Here is a 17,298-nt window from a genome sequence, read left to right on the forward strand (position 1 = left end):
GACATGCCCGGACTTGCCCGGGCTGGCCAGGCACAACTCTTCAATAGCTTCATGTCCAAAGACAATGGGTCCCTAGGATCCTAGCCGGCCCAATCAAAGGGCCAGCTTCTCAGCCGGGAGACCAATGGTCGCCCGGTTACTGTAAATAGCCTATCGAGAGTAGGGGGTGTGTTTAGGTGTACTTGGTGGCGGGTTTTCTGAATGCATATAAACCGGCCTACGAGCTGGTCAGTTGTCTTTGTCCTGAACTAAATAAAGGTATGCTTAGCTGAAATCACTCTCCGTCTGCATACTTTTCAATGGTGTTGTGGATATGTCCCAGTTCTAAAATGTAACATAAATGAGAAGCATTTTTGTAAAAAAAAAAAAAGGGGGGGTATGCCCTCCCCCCAAATTCAATGCCCAGACCGAACCCCTACACCAAGAAACCCAAAATAAGGGGAGTGCATTCCTACCATGATGTCAAACCCCACCATGAAGAGATTTCTGAGAAACATGACCCCTGCTTCTTAAATGGACAGTTCTATGTGGCCTGCTCCAGCAGCCTGGTGATCTTAGCACCTGAGGGCAGAACCATCAATGTGGTCTAAAGAGAGGTCCTTCAGTAGAGAGAAAAAAGTATGTATGTCTCCCTTCATTTCTTACACTACAATCTTCTCTGTTAGAATTTCTACAACAAATGTCACATTTCAGATTTCACATCATCAGTACTATAACTGGATTTATGGAACTTAAATACCGTAGCGAAGCACGGGTATCAGGCTAGTCCTATATATGACAGCCCAAATACTTGAAGATGGTTATAATATCACCTCTCAGTTGTCTCCTCTCCAGACTAAACCTATCCAGCTCCTTCAACCTTTCTTCACAGGACTTGGTCTCCAGACCACTCGCCATCTTGGTTGCCCTCCTCTGGACCCATTCCAGCTTGTCAAAATCCTTCTTACACTGTGGTGTCCAAAACTGAACACAGTATTCCAAGTGAGGTCTAACCAGAGCAGAATTAAGCAATTTCTCCTTGGTCAGGGACAGAGGGTGGCGCTGGGGGAGGGGGTGTCAACTAGGTACCACTTAACATGTGAGGTTCCTCAGGGACCGGGTGTCAACTAGGTACCACTTAACATGTGAGGTTCTTCAGGGACCAATCCTCTCCCCAATGTTATTTAACACCTATATACGCCCCCTCGCCCAGCCAGTGTGGAGTTTTGGGCTGGGGTCTCATCAACACTCTCCGTCTGCATACTTTTCAATGGTGTTGTGGATATGTCCCAGTTCTAAAATGTAACATAAATGAGAAGCATTTTTGTAAAAAAAAAAAAAGGGGAGGTGTGGCATCCCACATAAATGAGAGGCAATTTTGAAAAAAAAAAAAAGGGGGGGTATGCCCTCCCCCCAAATTCAATGCCCAGACCGAACCCCTACACCAAGAAACCCAAAATAAGGGGAGTGCATTCCTACCATGATGTCAAACCCCACCATGAAGAGATTTCTGAGAAACATGACCCCTGCTTCTTAAATGGACAGTTCTATGTGGCCTGCTCCAGCAGCCTGGTGATCTTAGCACCTGAGGGCAGAACCATCAATGTGGTCTAAAGAGAGGTCCTTCAGTAGAGAGAAAAAAGTATGTATGTCTCCCTTCATTTCTTACACTACAATCTTCTCTGTTAGAATTTCTACAACAAATGTCACATTTCAGATTTCACATCATCAGTACTATAACTGGATTTATGGAACTTAAATACCGTAGCGAAGCACGGGTATCAGGCTAGTCCTATATATGACAGCCCAAATACTTGAAGATGGTTATAATATCACCTCTCAGTTGTCTCCTCTCCAGACTAAACCTATCCAGCTCCTTCAACCTTTCTTCACAGGACTTGGTCTCCAGACCACTCGCCATCTTGGTTGCCCTCCTCTGGACCCATTCCAGCTTGTCAAAATCCTTCTTACACTGTGGTGTCCAAAACTGAACACAGTATTCCAAGTGAGGTCTAACCAGAGCAGAATTAAGCAATTTCTCCTTGGTCAGGGACAGAGGGTGGCGCTGGGGGAGGGGGTGTCAACTAGGTACCACTTAACATGTGAGGTTCTTCAGGGACCAATCCTCTCCCCAATGTTATTTAACACCTATATACGCCCCCTCGCCCAGCCAGTGTGGAGTTTTGGGCTGGGGTCTCATCAGTATGGTGGCCATGGTGGGATGGTTAAGAAACAGCTGGGTGAGACTGAATCCAAAAGAGTTGGAGGTTCTGTGGCTGGGGTTTCAGGGTTGAGGCACAAACTTTCCACTCTTGATGGGGCACCATCGACACCGGAGCAGACTGTCAGAAGTTTGGGTGTGGTCCTGGATACCTCCTTATCCATGGAGGCCCAGGTCATGAATGTTGCCAGGCTGGCATTCTTCCATCTACGCTAAGCATGGCAAATAGCCCCTTTCTTGTTGTGCCCTGACCTAGCACAGTAATCGCTCTATGCTGGCCTGTTCTTGAGACTGGCCCAGAAACTCTAACTGGTCCAGAATGCGGCATGCGAGTGCTGACAGGAACATCATGGACAGCACGAATAGACAGCTACACTGGCTTACAGTGGAGTACCAAATCAGGTTCAAGGTTTTGGTACTGACCAGGGGTAATTTCCTAGAAAAAGAGGTGCAGGCACTCATTAGCATAACTCATTAGCATAACTTATTTGCATACGCCACACCCCCTGACATCACCGGAAGTGTATCAGAAGGCAACACCCACCGCTCAGGCGCCACTGGACTGTTTTGGATTCCTAGCTTTTTTGGGGGGGGAACGTGCAGATCTGTCCTCACAGAGGAGGGAGAGCTTGTACCTGAATAAAACTTGGGCTTAAAGGTGCCACTGGAGTGTTTTGGACCGGAGGGCCGGGGGGGGGCTCCTCTGCAACTTACCTGGCTGCTTCTTGCTCTGACTGAGGGCTGCTGGGAGCAGGGGGTGGGACTTTTTGCATGTGCCTGCCCCCTGGGCTCTTTACTGCCGGAGCTCTGCTCCTGTGCGCTCCTGCAGGAAACGACCCCTGGTACTGACCTTTAAGGCCGGGAGCGGCCAGGGACCCACATATCTTCGGGACTGCCTCCTCTGGTATGTCCCCCAAAGAGCATTCCTCTCTGCTGAGAATAATCTGTTAGTATTCCCTGGCTCCAAAGATATCTGGCTGTCCTTGACCAGAGCCAGGGCTTTTTTGACCCTGGCTCCAACCAGGTGTAACTCTCTGCTGAATAACATCAGGGCCCTGTGGGATTTAATGCAATTCTGCAGGGCCTGCAAGGCAGAGATGTTCCGCCTCTTTTGGTTGAGGACAATGACAGGCTCTATCATGCCTGGCACCCCTGACTATTATTCCATCTTGTGTGAGCTGGCAACACAGTCTGGAACTAGCTTAAAATTTGGTTAATAGATGCCATCTATTTACTGTTGTACAGTGCCCAGAGTCCTGTGACCTCAGGGATTGGGTGATCCATAATTTTTATAAAATAAATAGATAAACAAATATAATCAGTTTGTGTGATCTGGACACTATTTTTTTAGCTACTGCATCATACTGCTGACTCATGTTCAGTGTATATATATTATATATTAAGACCCCTAGATCCTTTTTGCATATACTACTGCCAAGTCTCTTCAATTCTATAATTATGCATTTAATTTTTCCTAAGTGCAGAACTTCACATTAATGCTGTTGAAATTAATTTTGTTCATTTTAGCTCAGTTTTCCGGCCTGTCAAGATCATCCTGTATCTTAATTCTCTTCTACTGTATTTGCTACCCGTCCCAATTTATTCTAACCTGCAAATTTAATGAGCACTGCCTCTGTTCCTTCTTTGAATCTCAGCGAATGAATCTCAGAAAATGTATGTGCAATAGTGTTTGCATGCAATTTGGTTTCTAAGACTCCGCTCCTAAGTTCTTCCCTCTTTTGCAAAATGATAGGTGGTTCTACGAGCCTCGTTTGGTACTTTGAACACCCTCGCTGATACATCCAAAGACGTGGTGCACGGGCGAGGGGGGAAAGAGCTGACCATCTCCACCTCCAATGTGAAGCTACTAAATCACATACTGGGACACGTCACGTACACCAGTACAGTATTTCTAGTCAATGCTGTAGACATGGGTGAGTTGAAATACTGGAATTAGGGTTGCCAATCTCCGGGTGGGGCTGGAAATCCCACAGGATTACAACTGACATCCAGACAACAGGGATCAGCTCCTCTGGAGAAAATGGCTGCTCTGGAGGGTGGACTCCATGGCACTATATCTTGCTGAGGTCCCTCCCTTCTCCAAATCCCATCCTCCTCAGCTGCACCCTGAAATATCCAGGAATTCCCCAGCACAGAGCTGGTAACTAGGGGTGTGCAAGGAAAAAAAATCAGTTAACTTCAGATTCGGGTACATTTGCCCAAAAAATATTCAGTGTTCCAGAATATTCCTGAATACCAGTATCAGAATTCTGCTGGTATTTGGGTTAATACTCGGGAAGCCCAAATATATTCAGTTCCATTATACCCTATGGGGACAGCTGTCCCCATTGGGTATAACGGAGAAGGGATTTAAAGTTTCAAGTTGAAATCCCTGCTGAGTTAACTCGTCTCATGCTGCTGCTGTGGTGCAACTCTGTGACTCAACCCAGCAACCATGAAAAGTTTAAATCCCTGCTGGGGGAGCTTCTTCTGTGGGGTGGTCTAAACCACCGTCCAGAAGAAGATGGATTTGGGATCTGTGCGGGCCGGATGGGGAGGGAGAGCCCTCCCCAATGCACAGACCCAGTTGCCTGGCAGGGTTTCTTCTGTCCACTGATTTAAAGCACCCTGCAAAAGAAGCCTATCTTGGGATCTGTGTGGGCAGAAAGGGCAGGGAGGGCTCTCCCTCCACACCCCACAGACCCGGCTGCTTGGCAGGTCTGCTGGGTGGTTTAAACTGCCCCACAGAAGAAGCTGGCCCCAGGATCTGCGTGCATGGGGAGGGCTCTCTCTCTCTCTCCCTGCACGCAGACCTGGCTGGGAGAGGATCAGCTGGGGCGGTGGGAGTTCTGAGCTGCTGCCGCCCTGCTGGATCTAGGCTTGCTCTTGCACCTTGCTTTAAACCGAACTGCAAGAGGAGCCAGCCATCCCTTCCCTTCTCTTTGGAGTTGGGCTGCAGCTGCGGTATGACTTCAGGGAGGGGACATAATGGTTTAAACTTTAAAACCCTCTCCCTTCTCTCTGGAGTTGCACCGCAGCTGCAGCCTGACTCCAGGAGGGGAGGTGTTTACTCGTTACGCCTGAATATCGGCTTTTATTTGGGTGAGGCTACTTCAGTAGCTGAATACAGATCTCTTATCTGCATTTGGCTGAATAAATATCTGAAAAATACAGCGAAGTTATTTTTTGGATACTTATTCAGCTTGGTATATACCAAGTACACACCTCTACTGGCAACCCTAGATACTGCCGGACAGCTCAAATTTATTGAGATAGAGTAAATGATATATTCAATAGTGTATATTTTAGTGGTATATTTAAGGCAGATTTCTATTTTATCCTTAGCAATGTGTAAAACTATTTTTATCTGGTCTATGACTGTTATAATAAACTTCTATTCTGTTCTGCTGGACAAACCTGCCAAATGCTGGATCAGCTCTGGGTAGATCTTAAATGCAGAGGTCCCTAGCTGTGGAAGTACTATTGGAATTTTGAAAAAGAGTAGTGAGTGCCACTTAAAAAAACCCAAAACCTGTCACAGAAGTGGGGCCAAATACAAAATGGCTGCAGTTGGGTCCAAAGCCAATCACAAACATTTGGGTTATTTCTGCAAACACTACCTTAGCTAGTATTTGCATAATGTGTGAACTGGTTTAAAAAAGAGCAAAATATTAGTACCTTTAATGTAAGGTATGCATGGTTTCTATATGACTAATAACTGAGTTGTATCCAATCTCATGAACAATTTTGGCCATTTTGATTCAACCGTATACACTGCAGCACTTGAGGGCCAGCCAACATGTGACATCCAGTTCTGCAGGGAATTTTTTTTACCCATTCAGGTTTATTGAACCTGGAAAATATCAGTTTTCCCGAATATTCCCGAATACCAGTATCAGTATTGTATTGCCATTCCGTCAAATATTCTGGAAACCTGAATTTATTCAACTACATGGGGTCTAATGGAGAATTTCACTTGCTGAGTTGTGACGCAGTGGCAGCACAACTCAGAGAGTGTACTGAAGTCATTTAACTGAAGTCATTTAAACTTTAAATGCCTCCAGTTCACTCACTGAGTCGTACTTCAGTTCATTCGCCAAGTGGCACTACGGTGGCGGCACAAGTCGATGAGTGAACCGAAGGCTTTTAAATGCCTTCCAGCTGCACCTGAATAAAAGCCAGACAATACCAGCTTTTAGTTGATTGTGTCTATTTCAGTAGCCAAATGAGATTGTCCAATCTGTATTTGGCTGAATATCTACCGAGCACACACCCCTAGTGGGGACTGATCTTCAAGAACCATACCCCCCAATACTAGACCTCAAATTTCCCATGGAATCTAAACCAGTTTTGTGTAGTAGTTAGGAGCGCGGACTCTAGTCTGGGAGAACTGGGTTTGAGTCCTCACTCCTCCACATGCAGCTGCTGGTGTGACCTTGGGTTAGTCATGGTTCTCTCAGAGCTGTTCTGTCAAGAGGAGTTCTCGAAAAAGCTCTCTCAGTCCCACCTACCTTTGCCATGTGGAACCACTCCAACATTCTGAGACCCAGTCTGGTGTCGTGGTTAAGTGCGCGGACTCTAATCTGGGAGATTCCCCACTCCTCCACTTGCACCTGGCTGGATGGCCTTGGGCAAGCCGTAGCTCTGATAAGAGCTGTTCTTGAAAAAGAGCAGTTCTCAGTCAGAGCTCTCTCAGCCCCACCTACCTCCCAGGGTGTCTGTTGTGGGGAGGGGAAGGGAAAGGAGACTGTAAGCCTCTCTGAGACTCCTTTGGGCAGTGAAGAGCAGGGTATAAATACAATCTCCTCCTCTTCTTCTTCTAAACCCCTTACTGTTTCTTTCTCTGTTATTCTGCCTGCAACACATGTCCTCTACCATTTGCGACTGACAACTGCAGTCAAACACCTAATCAACTGTTTACCAATTGCTTTCCAGTGAGCTTCGAAACAGGGTCCTACCTTGTTAAGTTTCCTGTGACCATCCAACTACTGCCTCTTCCCAAGCTCTTTGACCCAGGACCAGGTGAGCAATTTTCCACAGTGCGATGGAGTAATGTCATCAATTTGGGCCAATTCAAACATTATTATGGAGTATACAGGTTGGGTTGTGGATTCTCAGTTCATGTGTGTGTGGTGCCCTAATTGGATCAGGACCACAGTGCACACAAAAAAGGAGCTTCAGCCTTCCCTCCTGCACTATTTTACCTACATGAAATAGTCCTGGGGGGGATGCCATTTGGGGAGACCTAATTGGTCTCTTGAATACACATGGATTTCTCCAGCAGTCCTGGGACAACTGCATGCTGGAGAAATGATGTGGGGAGGAAGGCAAGAGCTCCTTCTCTGCATTTGCTATGGTCCTGATCTGAACTGGGCACCACACGGGCAGGAATTGATCCACAGCTCATGTCTGACCATTATGTCTGACCCAGCCTGGGCACCCCAGCAGTCTATGTAGTCTGTAATGTGTTATCACCCATGGCAGGAAGCACAGTCCTGGAATTATGTTGGCCAACAACCTGGAGAACAAACATCTTGCCCCTTTAAGAGAGGCTTAAATGTGTGAAAAGGGGCAGCTGAAGTTTTTCATGGCACAGACCGTCACCTAGTAAATAACACCCCATTAAACCTCTGCTATAGGGCTAGCCCAAGCTAGCCTCCTCTGGTCAGATCTCGGAAACTAAGCAGGATTGTCCGTGGTCATTATTTGGATGGGAGACCACCAAGGAAGCTACACAGGGGCAGGCAGTGGCAAACCACCTCTGAATGTCACTTGCCTTGAAAACCCTACAGGGGGTCCCATAAATCAGCTGTGGCTTTATCGATGCTGCTGCTTCATCTTGGTCATGCGGGTGGCGAACTGGACCCACATGCTGAGCAAAATGGTCTGGCACGCCCCATTGTCCAGCACGCGTTGCCTACTCGGGCTCTAGACTGTACCCAGAGGCACGCCGTGGCACCTCCCTTCGTGTTTTTAGGAAATGGGTGTGGCTTTTGCCCAGTAAGGCTTCTGAGGGACTACTGGAGATCTGATTGGCTGCACAATTTTTTAAAATCTTGCTTCAGCACCAGCTGCAACCCCAGCACAAGGATCTATACTCTGTTATTGCAGTTGAGCCGTGGCAATCGTTTTGTGGCATGCGCTGCCTCCTGCAGCAACTATGCTGTTGGCGCACCCACCATACTGTGCCAGAATTCCAAATGCGCCCACAGGCTCAAATAGCTTGGGAGGCCCTTGCTCTAGACTGTGAGCAAATAGACACTTTCCAATCTGTAGCATGTTAGCCATTAATACAAGACTCTCACAGAGCTCAGGCAAATGGGGGGGGGGGATGGCATCGGTTTCGTATTGTGTGCACTCACTTTCAGACCTGCTCCTTTTTATGCTGCAGATAACAACATCCGGGACCTCGTGACCATCACCACCAAGACTTTCTTGCGGTACCACAAGCTGCGGGTCCTCCTTAAAAGCATAAGACAGTTTTACCCAGACATCAAGGTGATTGTGGCAGATGACAGTGAGCATCCAGAGAAGATTGAAGAGGCCAATGTCGAGCACTTCATCATGCCCTTTGGAAAGGTACCAGCGCGGGGTGCTTCTCTTTTTGTTACCAGCCGCCTGAAGAACCAATCCTGGCTACCGTTGAGGTTGGCAATCCTGGGGTTTTGGATATCTCTACAGCAAAGGGATACTTGACGGGCTGGAGTTCATGCTGAACTTTTGGGATTGGATCCTCTCAGCTGGTTCCACTTGCCATACACATGCCTTCGGTCTATGTGGATTTACATTGCACGTAGCATGTTCTTCTTCAGTGCCACCACCCCAAGTTGAATCCAGCTTCCCATGTTCCCATCCAGGTTGGATGTTAAAACCAAAATAAATACATAAAAAGGTGTGTGAGAGAGAAAAACGCATATTTTGGGTGAAGGTGTTACAGTCTCTTTGTCTACATAGGACTTGCATTAGATTTAATCACCGCCTAGGATGCTTGATTCCAGAGCAGTACCCAGTGGACAGGTGAAATTGCTTCCTTGACCTTTCAGGTGGCCTGGCCAACCACTGAGAAAAGAGCTCTAACAAAAGCATACCACCAAGGCAGCCATTTTATGTGCTGCCACCACTGGAGACTCAACAGGTGGTAGCATAGGACGGGGCCTTTTTACTGGTGGCATCAAGATTACACATCCTTTCCTGTGATGCCTGATCAGCTTCCTCCCTGAAGCCTGCCAGGAAAGCTGCTAAAATCTATTTGTTTCATGACTCATTTATGCTTTTGAAGTGTTGCTACCTTTCCAGTAGTTAGGCTGTTACTTGTGTGTGTTTATTCTAGGCAGCATTGTATATTGAACTGGGAGGGTTTTATATTGTTGTGAGCTGCTGGGGCAGGAGGGTGGGGTTGCCAAAAGGCAATAAACATATTTTATTGCAGTTTTTGTTTCTTCCTTTGCTCTGGTTTGTTTCATCTTATCAGGGTTGGTTTGCGGGGAGAAACCTTGCTGTCTCTCAGGTGACAACCAAATACTACCTCTGGGTGGACGATGACTGCCTGTTCACCGAAAACACCAAGATTGAGAAACTGGTTGAAGTATTGGAGAACACCAACTTGGATATGGTATGGACATTTGGGCAATACCCAGGACTAGGGGTTTCCAACAGGCCTGGAGGGGGGGGACAGTCCTGTTCCCTTGTTTATTTTTTGACTTTGTTTATATCTATATTTCTCCCTAATGGGGACCAAAAGCAGCTCACGACATTCTCCTCTTATCTTCACAGCAACCCTGGGAGGTAGCTTAGGCTGAGAGTGTGTGAGTGGTCCGAGGTCACACACTAGGGTTCTGTGGGAGAATGGGAATTTGAATCTGGGTCTTCCAGATCCTAGGATGACACTCTTGTTTCTCCAAACTGCCTTTCTGTAGAGAGCTCTTAATAGATGTTAAATGGGACATTGTTTGCCTCCATGCCATGAAACTCGCTGTGAGCAGAAGGATGGGTGCCTCAGAGCCCTGAGTAAGAACCAAACACAGCCCCAGCTGGGGAGAGGTGTTCAGAAATAAGTATGAGAGCCAGTTTGGTGTAATGGTTAAGTGCGCGGACTCTAACCTGGGAGAACTGGGTTTGATTCCCCACTCCTCCACTTGCACCTGCTGCATGACCTTGGGCAAGCCATAGTTCTGGCACAGCTGTCCTTGAAAAAGAGCAGTTTCTGTCAGATCTCTCTCAGCCCCACCTACCTCACAGGGTGTCTGTTGTGGGGAGGGGAAGGGAAAGGAGTTTGTAAGCCGCTCTGAGACTCTGAGCGAAGGGCGGGGTATAAATCCAATCTCATCTTCTCTTCTTCTGCTATGAGGGAGGGTGGGGAGTGTTCTGGCAAGGCAACCAGTAGCTAAGCCCCTCTGTCCAGCAGGAGCAGAGAGATAGGTGGCTCAGAGCCCTGAGTCCACTCCACCTTATACAAACGCAGCTAGACAGAGCTAGCAGGAACCAATGAAGCTAAGCCCCTCTACTCAGCGTGAGCAAAAGGACAGGTGCCTCAGAGCCCTGAGTAAGCAGCAAACACCCCCAACCCCACTCTTCAAAGGAGGAATGATTTCCAGTTTCCAGAGAGCCAGTTTGGCGTAGTGGTTAAGTGCACGGACTCTAATCTGAGAGAACCGGGTTTGATTCCTCACTCCTCCACTCGCAGCTGCTGGATGACCTTGGGCAAGCCATAGCTCTGACAAGAGCTGTCCTTGAAAGGGTAGTTCTCTCAGAGCACTCTCAGCCCCACCTGCCTCACAGGGTATCTGTTGTGGAGAGGGGAAAGGAAAAGAGTTTGTAAGACTCCGAGTGAAGGGCGGGGTATAAATCCAATCTCTTCTTCTTCTCCTTCTTCCCTCTCTGTCTCTGCCTCTAACTAACCTGTGGCATGACTGTTGCCAATGGAAAACAACAGCTGCATGTGAGCTGGGGGTATATATCATTCTGCTCCAATGGTAGTTCTCTTGTGGGCAGCCAGCGATGCCTGTCAAGCTTTGGAGAGCCACTATTGGTGTTTCCAGGGCTGCAGAAGTCCATCCCCCCATTGCTTTGATGATTGCAATTGATCAGTGCCAGTGTGTCTGCTGCGGATGCTGCCGAAGTGTCACGTGCCCCTCCCAGACGCCCGAACCTCCGGAAACCACATAGAGCATTGTGGGAGGGTCATTGAGGCGAGATTGCATGGACCTCAGCTCATGAACCACAACGCAGGTGATTTTAGTTGCAAATTTAGGGTCATGGGCAGGTTCATGCCCATCCCTTGTGGTGACTAAATTGACTTTTGCACAAGAGTCCAGCAATACACACTGCAGGCGTGGTATGCCCTTCCTCCAGGCTCATTTTCAAATTAATTTTATTTACTTCTTTTATAGTCTCCTTTCTCACTGAGATTTGAGGCAGATTGCAGAATATAATGCAATCAGATAGTAGAGACCTCCAGATAACAGTGCAGAAGGACTAAGATCACTGGACTGGGCTACAGTGCAAACAAACAAAAAACGTTTAAACATACCTTAAAGCAGAAAGTGGGTCACGAAGCTAGAAGACAATTCAGCAAAAGGAAAGTGCTACTTACAAAAAAAAATTGTGATAGTGTCATCTTTCACTCCAAGTATGTCCATCAGCGTTCACCTCGGTATGAAAGCAATCAATTGGCTAAACCCTCCGAATGGAAATCTAAGTGGATACATCTCTTCTGTGTCCCATAACTTGATTATGGCAGCTGTTGATGTGCCGGAACAAGAAGGGTGCTTTTATATAAGGGAACTGGATTGTAGTCTATTGCCATGTTCATTGCATGAATTACCTGGCCTTTATTACATCGTTCTGCAGCTTTGTGATTTGCTTTCTGCATTGTTTACATCATGCTTTAGAGACAGTATTTTTTGTTTGGATTGTTTTTTAATTTTGTTAATTTTTGTCCTATTATAATGGCTATTGGACATTTTATGCTGCCCAGTTGTATTTTTAAAATATATTTTGAAACCTGCCTCGAGCCTGAAAGAAAAAGGCAGGCTATAAAGAAAGTAAATAAAGTAAAAAAACAAAATGGGGGGCGGGGACTAGGGGTGTGCACTTGGTATATACCGAGCAGAATAAATACCCAAAAAATACCTTATTGATATTTTTCGTGTATTTATTCAGCCAAATCAGGTTAGAGACTCTGATTCAGCTACTGAAATAGCCTTGCCCAAATAAAACCCAATAGTATTCGAGAGCGAATAGGATCGATGAAATGGCTTTTAGCCATTTAAACCTAACAGTGGGGGGGGGACGCCTTGGAAGCGGGGAGAAGTGAACTTTGGAATTGGGGGAGTGAAAGGGATCTATGCAGGGGGGGAAATGAAAGGGATCTATGAATTGGCTTCCAGCCATGTCAGCTGAACAGTGGACAGGCTCATCCACCCAGCTGTTAGGGAGCTCAGAAGGCATTTAAAGTTTAAATGCCTTCTGAACTCACCATGTCATGCCACTGTGACTCAGCGAGTGAACGCAAGGCATTTAAAGTTTAAATGCCTTCTAAACTCCATTATACCCTATGGGGACGGTCCCCATCTGGTGTAATGGAGCCGAATAAATTCAAGTTTCCCAAATATTTACCTGAATCCCAATACAATACCGGCACTGGTATTCCAGAAAATTCAGGAATACCAATATTCTTCGGGTCCAATAGACTCGAATTGGAAAAATACTGAATTTCTTTTCCCCCACACCCCTAGTGGGAACCCATCTAACCCTCTTTACAAATGACAAGCTCTGGGTTTTATACTGTCTTGAAAGTACCCTTACAAGAAACCCTCTACATGTATGTCATGTATTGTACATAGGATTTGGGAATACATTTTGAGCCCGAGTCAAGACTTTTTGGAGCCAGTTCGTGTAGTGGTTAAATGCGCAGACTCTAATCTGGGAGAACTGGGTTTGATTCCCCACTCCTCCACTTGCACCTGTTGGATGACCTTGGGCAAGCCATAGTTCTGGCACAGCTGTTCTTGAAAAAGAGCAGTTCCTGTCAGAGCTCTCTCAGGGTGTCTGTTGTAGGGAGGGGAAGGGAAAGGAGTTTGTAAGCTGCTCTGAGACTCCCTTGGGTAGTGAACGGTGGGGTATAAATCTAGTCTCTTCTCTTCTTCTTCTTCTCTTTTTTTCTGGGGAAACGCACCAGATTGGAGTTCTGGAACTTCTTTGACAAAATTCTTTTAAAAATGTTTAAAAGTTCATGAGTTTTCAGTATACAGATTGAAAACTTCATTTCCCTCTTGAGAGTTCTGGAAACTCCTTTCCATAGAGAGGGGGGGAGAGAGAGAGCACACACACACTCTCTGGTCAGAGTACTGTAGTAGTTAAGAGAGTTAGGAGTAGGGTTGGAGACCCCGGTTCAAATCTCCACTTTGCTTGCTTGTGGAGAGCCCTGGGGTGACTCTTTCAGCCTAACCAGCCTCACAGGGATTTCTGGAAGAGTAAAATGGAAGAGGGGAGCAAGCCACCCTGAGCTGCTTGGAGGAAGAGTTGGGTTAACTCTCTTAAGATTCCAGGTTATGTCTCTAAGTGAGCTTTTTCCATCGCCCCGTGTGATCCAAGAGCGTGCCCTGAGACAGCCCCCACAATCCCCTGCAGCTGTATCATGCTGGGGAAGATTGTAGTGAGCAAAGAACCCCACCCACCATCACTGAGCTGCTCATGAAAGAACATGGCCAAGTGAGTTTCCAGGGAAAACCACCGGGTTGAGTGGAGCGGGTCTCTTTTGCTTAATCTCACCCAATCCCCCTTCTTATTACAGCATCAATTCCTCATAGCTTTTGTCCATGCAGATTCCATCATCCAGTCAGTGCAGCCTTTTTGAGTGGTCAGATGTGGCTTAGAATCCTAGAATCACAGAGTTGGAAGGGGCCATACAGGCCATCTCTTCCAACCCCCTACTCAATGCAGGATCAGCCTAGGGCATCCCTGACAAATGTTTGTCCAGGCGCTGTTTAAAGACTGTCAGTGAGGGGGAGCTCACCACCTCCCTAGGCAGCTGATTCCACTGTTGAACAACTCTTACTTTAAAAAAGGATTTCCTAATATCCAGCCAGTACTTTCCCACTCTTAATTTAGACCCATTATTGCAAGTCCTATCCTTTGCTGCCAACAGGAACAGCTCCCTGCCCTCCTCTAAGTGACAGCCCTTCAAATACTTCAAGAGAGGAATCATGTCCCCCCCTCAACCTCCTCTCCCCTAGACTGAACATTCCCAAGTCCCTCAGCCTTTCCTCGTAGGGCTTGGTCTCCAGGCCCCTGATCATCCTCATCGCTCTCTGCACCCACTCCATTCTGTCCACATGCTTTTTGAACTGAGACCTCCATAACTGCACACAATACTCCAGGTGTGGACTATGACATCTTGTAAGTTGGATGTTATGCCTCTGTTGCTACACCCCAAGTTCACATTAGCCTTTTTTGTCGCTGCATCACACTGGCTGCTCATATTTAACTTACAGTCCAGCAGTACCCCAAGATCTTGTTCACACACACTGCTTTCTTTTTGCCCCAACAGAAAAGCTGGTTGGATCCAACCCACTGATTATTCCCAGTATCCTCAAAAGACTGAACATGCTCATTCCAACTGAGACAGTATTCCTAAAATCAGGCTACTTAACAAGGTTGGATAGTACTTCTTGTTGTTCAGTCGCACAGTCGAATCCGACTCTTTGTGACCCCATGGACCACCTCACACCAGGCCCTCCTGTCTTCTGGATAGTACTAACCCAGCCCAATCTTTCTTATAGGTTGGAGGCAACGTGGCTGGGAATGACTTCAAGTTTAAGATTTTCTATGAGGAAGGGGAAGATGGCAGCTGTCTACATATCAGAAGTGGTTCTTATCATCCCTTGGAAGGCTTTCCCAACTGTGTGATCACTGGTGGAGTGATCAACTTCTTCCTTGCGCGTACAGAGGAGAGCAGGCGTGTCGGTTATGACCCGAAGCTGCAGAGGGTGGCTCACGTGGGTAAATGGAAGTGTAATATTCGTATCCTCTCAACACCTGTTGAAAGCAGGATTATGTGGTCCGCAGGACTCTAAAATCCAGAACACTGCAACTTTTGAAAGCTGAATGTTGCTTGCTGGCCCTTATGGTTGCAGAGGTAAGGGTGAAGTTGTCTAAGTGAGCAATTGGACTTCTCCAGATAAGAAAATTAACTTTCTAAGCAAACCTCTTCAAATACTAGATGGAAGGTTCAGCTTGCAGTAGGGTTGCCAGACCCCTGGTTGGAGTGGGTTTCCCCCCAATTTGGGGGGCTTCAATCCACTGCTGGCCAGTGGGCAAAGCCCCACCCTGAACTGCCCCCTCGTGCACTGACCAAGTCAGCGCAATGGTATCACCCAGAAGTGACCCAGAAGTGACATCATCATCCAAAGGACTCTAAAATCCTGAACACTGCAACTTTTGAAAGCTGAATGTTCTTGCTGGCCCTTATGGTCACAGAGGTAAGGGTGAAGTTGTCAAACTGAGCAATTCTTGGACTTCTCCAGGTTTCCTTCTCCCAGATAAGGGAACTAACTTTCTAAGCAAGTCTCTTCAAATACTAGATGGAAGGTTTAGCTTGCAGTGGTGATTTTTTGGTCACGTCTCGAGAGTGAAGGATGAGCTCCCTTTACAGAAAAGAGATCTTAGTTTGAGAATGATATTCCCCGGGAAACATAAATGCAGCATTGTGTCCCAGTTATTGCTGTCCACCAATTTCACAAATGTTCCATGCCATCTCTGTCAGTATATTTGCCAGCCAAACTTCCAACATTTTGTGTCTCCATTAATTGGTTCCACAAATGGCTGATCTATTTTTCTCTTCTCCCTCCAACTCCCCTCTCCAGAATTTTTTATGGATGGACTGGGAAACCTGCTGGTCGGTTCCTGCCGCGATGTCGGTATAGATCACCAGAGTCGGGACCCTGCCACCGATTCTCAGCTGGCTGCCGTTGAGAAGACTTATAGCAAATTCCGAACAAATACCCAGGAACAGATCCGATTGAAATTGTCTTTACACTATTTTAAGAACAGGCTGAAATGCTACACGAGGATAGGATAACCGCTGTCTGGCTAAGTTGCTCCTGTGTCTCCAGAGGTGATGTTTCTTGAAGGAGTTAAACTGAGGAACTGGGTTCACCAGCACTGAGCATCTTGGCCTACAGACCATTCCTTCTGGCTGGGACCAGAATCAGCAAAAAAAACTTCTAGACTCACTGGAGGGAGACTACAGATTCCAGTTCATATCTCAGTTAAGGATGTTCGTTCAGCTAAATCTGAGAGGCAAGATACCCGGGAAATACCTTATTGGTATTTTTCGTGTATTATTCAGCCAGATATAGATTTCGAATATTGCTCATCTATCCAAAATGGCCAAGCCTTAAAAATCCCCAAAACATTCAGGATTTTTGTAGCTGCTGGATAGACAAACTTTAAGGGCATTTTAAAAGCTCTTAGTTCCTTTAAACGTGTTCTCCAAGCCATGCGACTCCACAGCAAGGTGCAGCAAGTTTGCCTAGAAGGCATTTAAAGGGACTGCAAGCCCTTTAAATGCCTTCAGAGTCCTCCAAGCTGCGGAGTCATGCGGCTTGGAGAAGGCATTTAAAGGGACCGTGATCCCTTTAAATGCCTTTTTTCTCCATTGAAATCAAAGGAGGACGGGGCACCTTCACCGGGGGGGCATAGAATTGGACCCATTAGTCCAATCTTTTTTACACTTGGGGGGTTTTTTTGAGGAGAGGCACCAGCAGTTATGCTGCAAATTTGGTTCCTCTGCCTCAAATAACATCCCCCCCCATTGGCCCAAATTCTCCACTGTACCCTATGGGAACCACTGATTGTAATGGTCCTCATAGGTTATAATGGAGCAGGGAAAAATTGGGTTTCCTGAATATTTCCCGAATCTGAATACCATACTGGTATTGGGAATATCAAGAAATACTGATATTTTCCAGGTTCAATATACCTGAACCCGAAAAATACCAGTTGTTTTTGTTTTTTTTACACACCCCTAATCTCAGTCTGTGCCACTTCCTGCTCATAAGTCCCACTGAGAGAATGGCTACCATGAAATGAATGTC

General features: G+C 46.6%; 1 protein-coding gene across 1 annotated transcript in view; it reads left to right on the forward strand.

The window, feature by feature from the left end:
• B4GALNT2 (beta-1,4-N-acetyl-galactosaminyl transferase 2) overlaps positions 1 to 16,280 on the forward strand; it is a 60,647-nt gene extending 44,367 nt beyond the window's left edge. The window contains exons 7-12 of the mRNA XM_015409212.1: positions 3,954 to 4,134; positions 7,136 to 7,222; positions 8,592 to 8,779; positions 9,672 to 9,812; positions 14,983 to 15,202; positions 16,066 to 16,280. Coding sequence (XP_015264698.1) covers positions 3,954 to 4,134; positions 7,136 to 7,222; positions 8,592 to 8,779; positions 9,672 to 9,812; positions 14,983 to 15,202; positions 16,066 to 16,280 — 1,032 coding nt within the window. The remainder of the gene's footprint in view (positions 1 to 3,953; positions 4,135 to 7,135; positions 7,223 to 8,591; positions 8,780 to 9,671; positions 9,813 to 14,982; positions 15,203 to 16,065) is intronic.
• Positions 16,281 to 17,298: the final 1,018 nt, after the last annotated feature.

Source organism: Gekko japonicus, unplaced genomic scaffold, assembly GCF_001447785.1.
Source record: "Gekko japonicus isolate JY-2015 unplaced genomic scaffold, Gekko_japonicus_V1.1 scaffold240, whole genome shotgun sequence".
NCBI lineage: Eukaryota > Metazoa > Chordata > Lepidosauria > Squamata > Gekkonidae > Gekko > Gekko japonicus.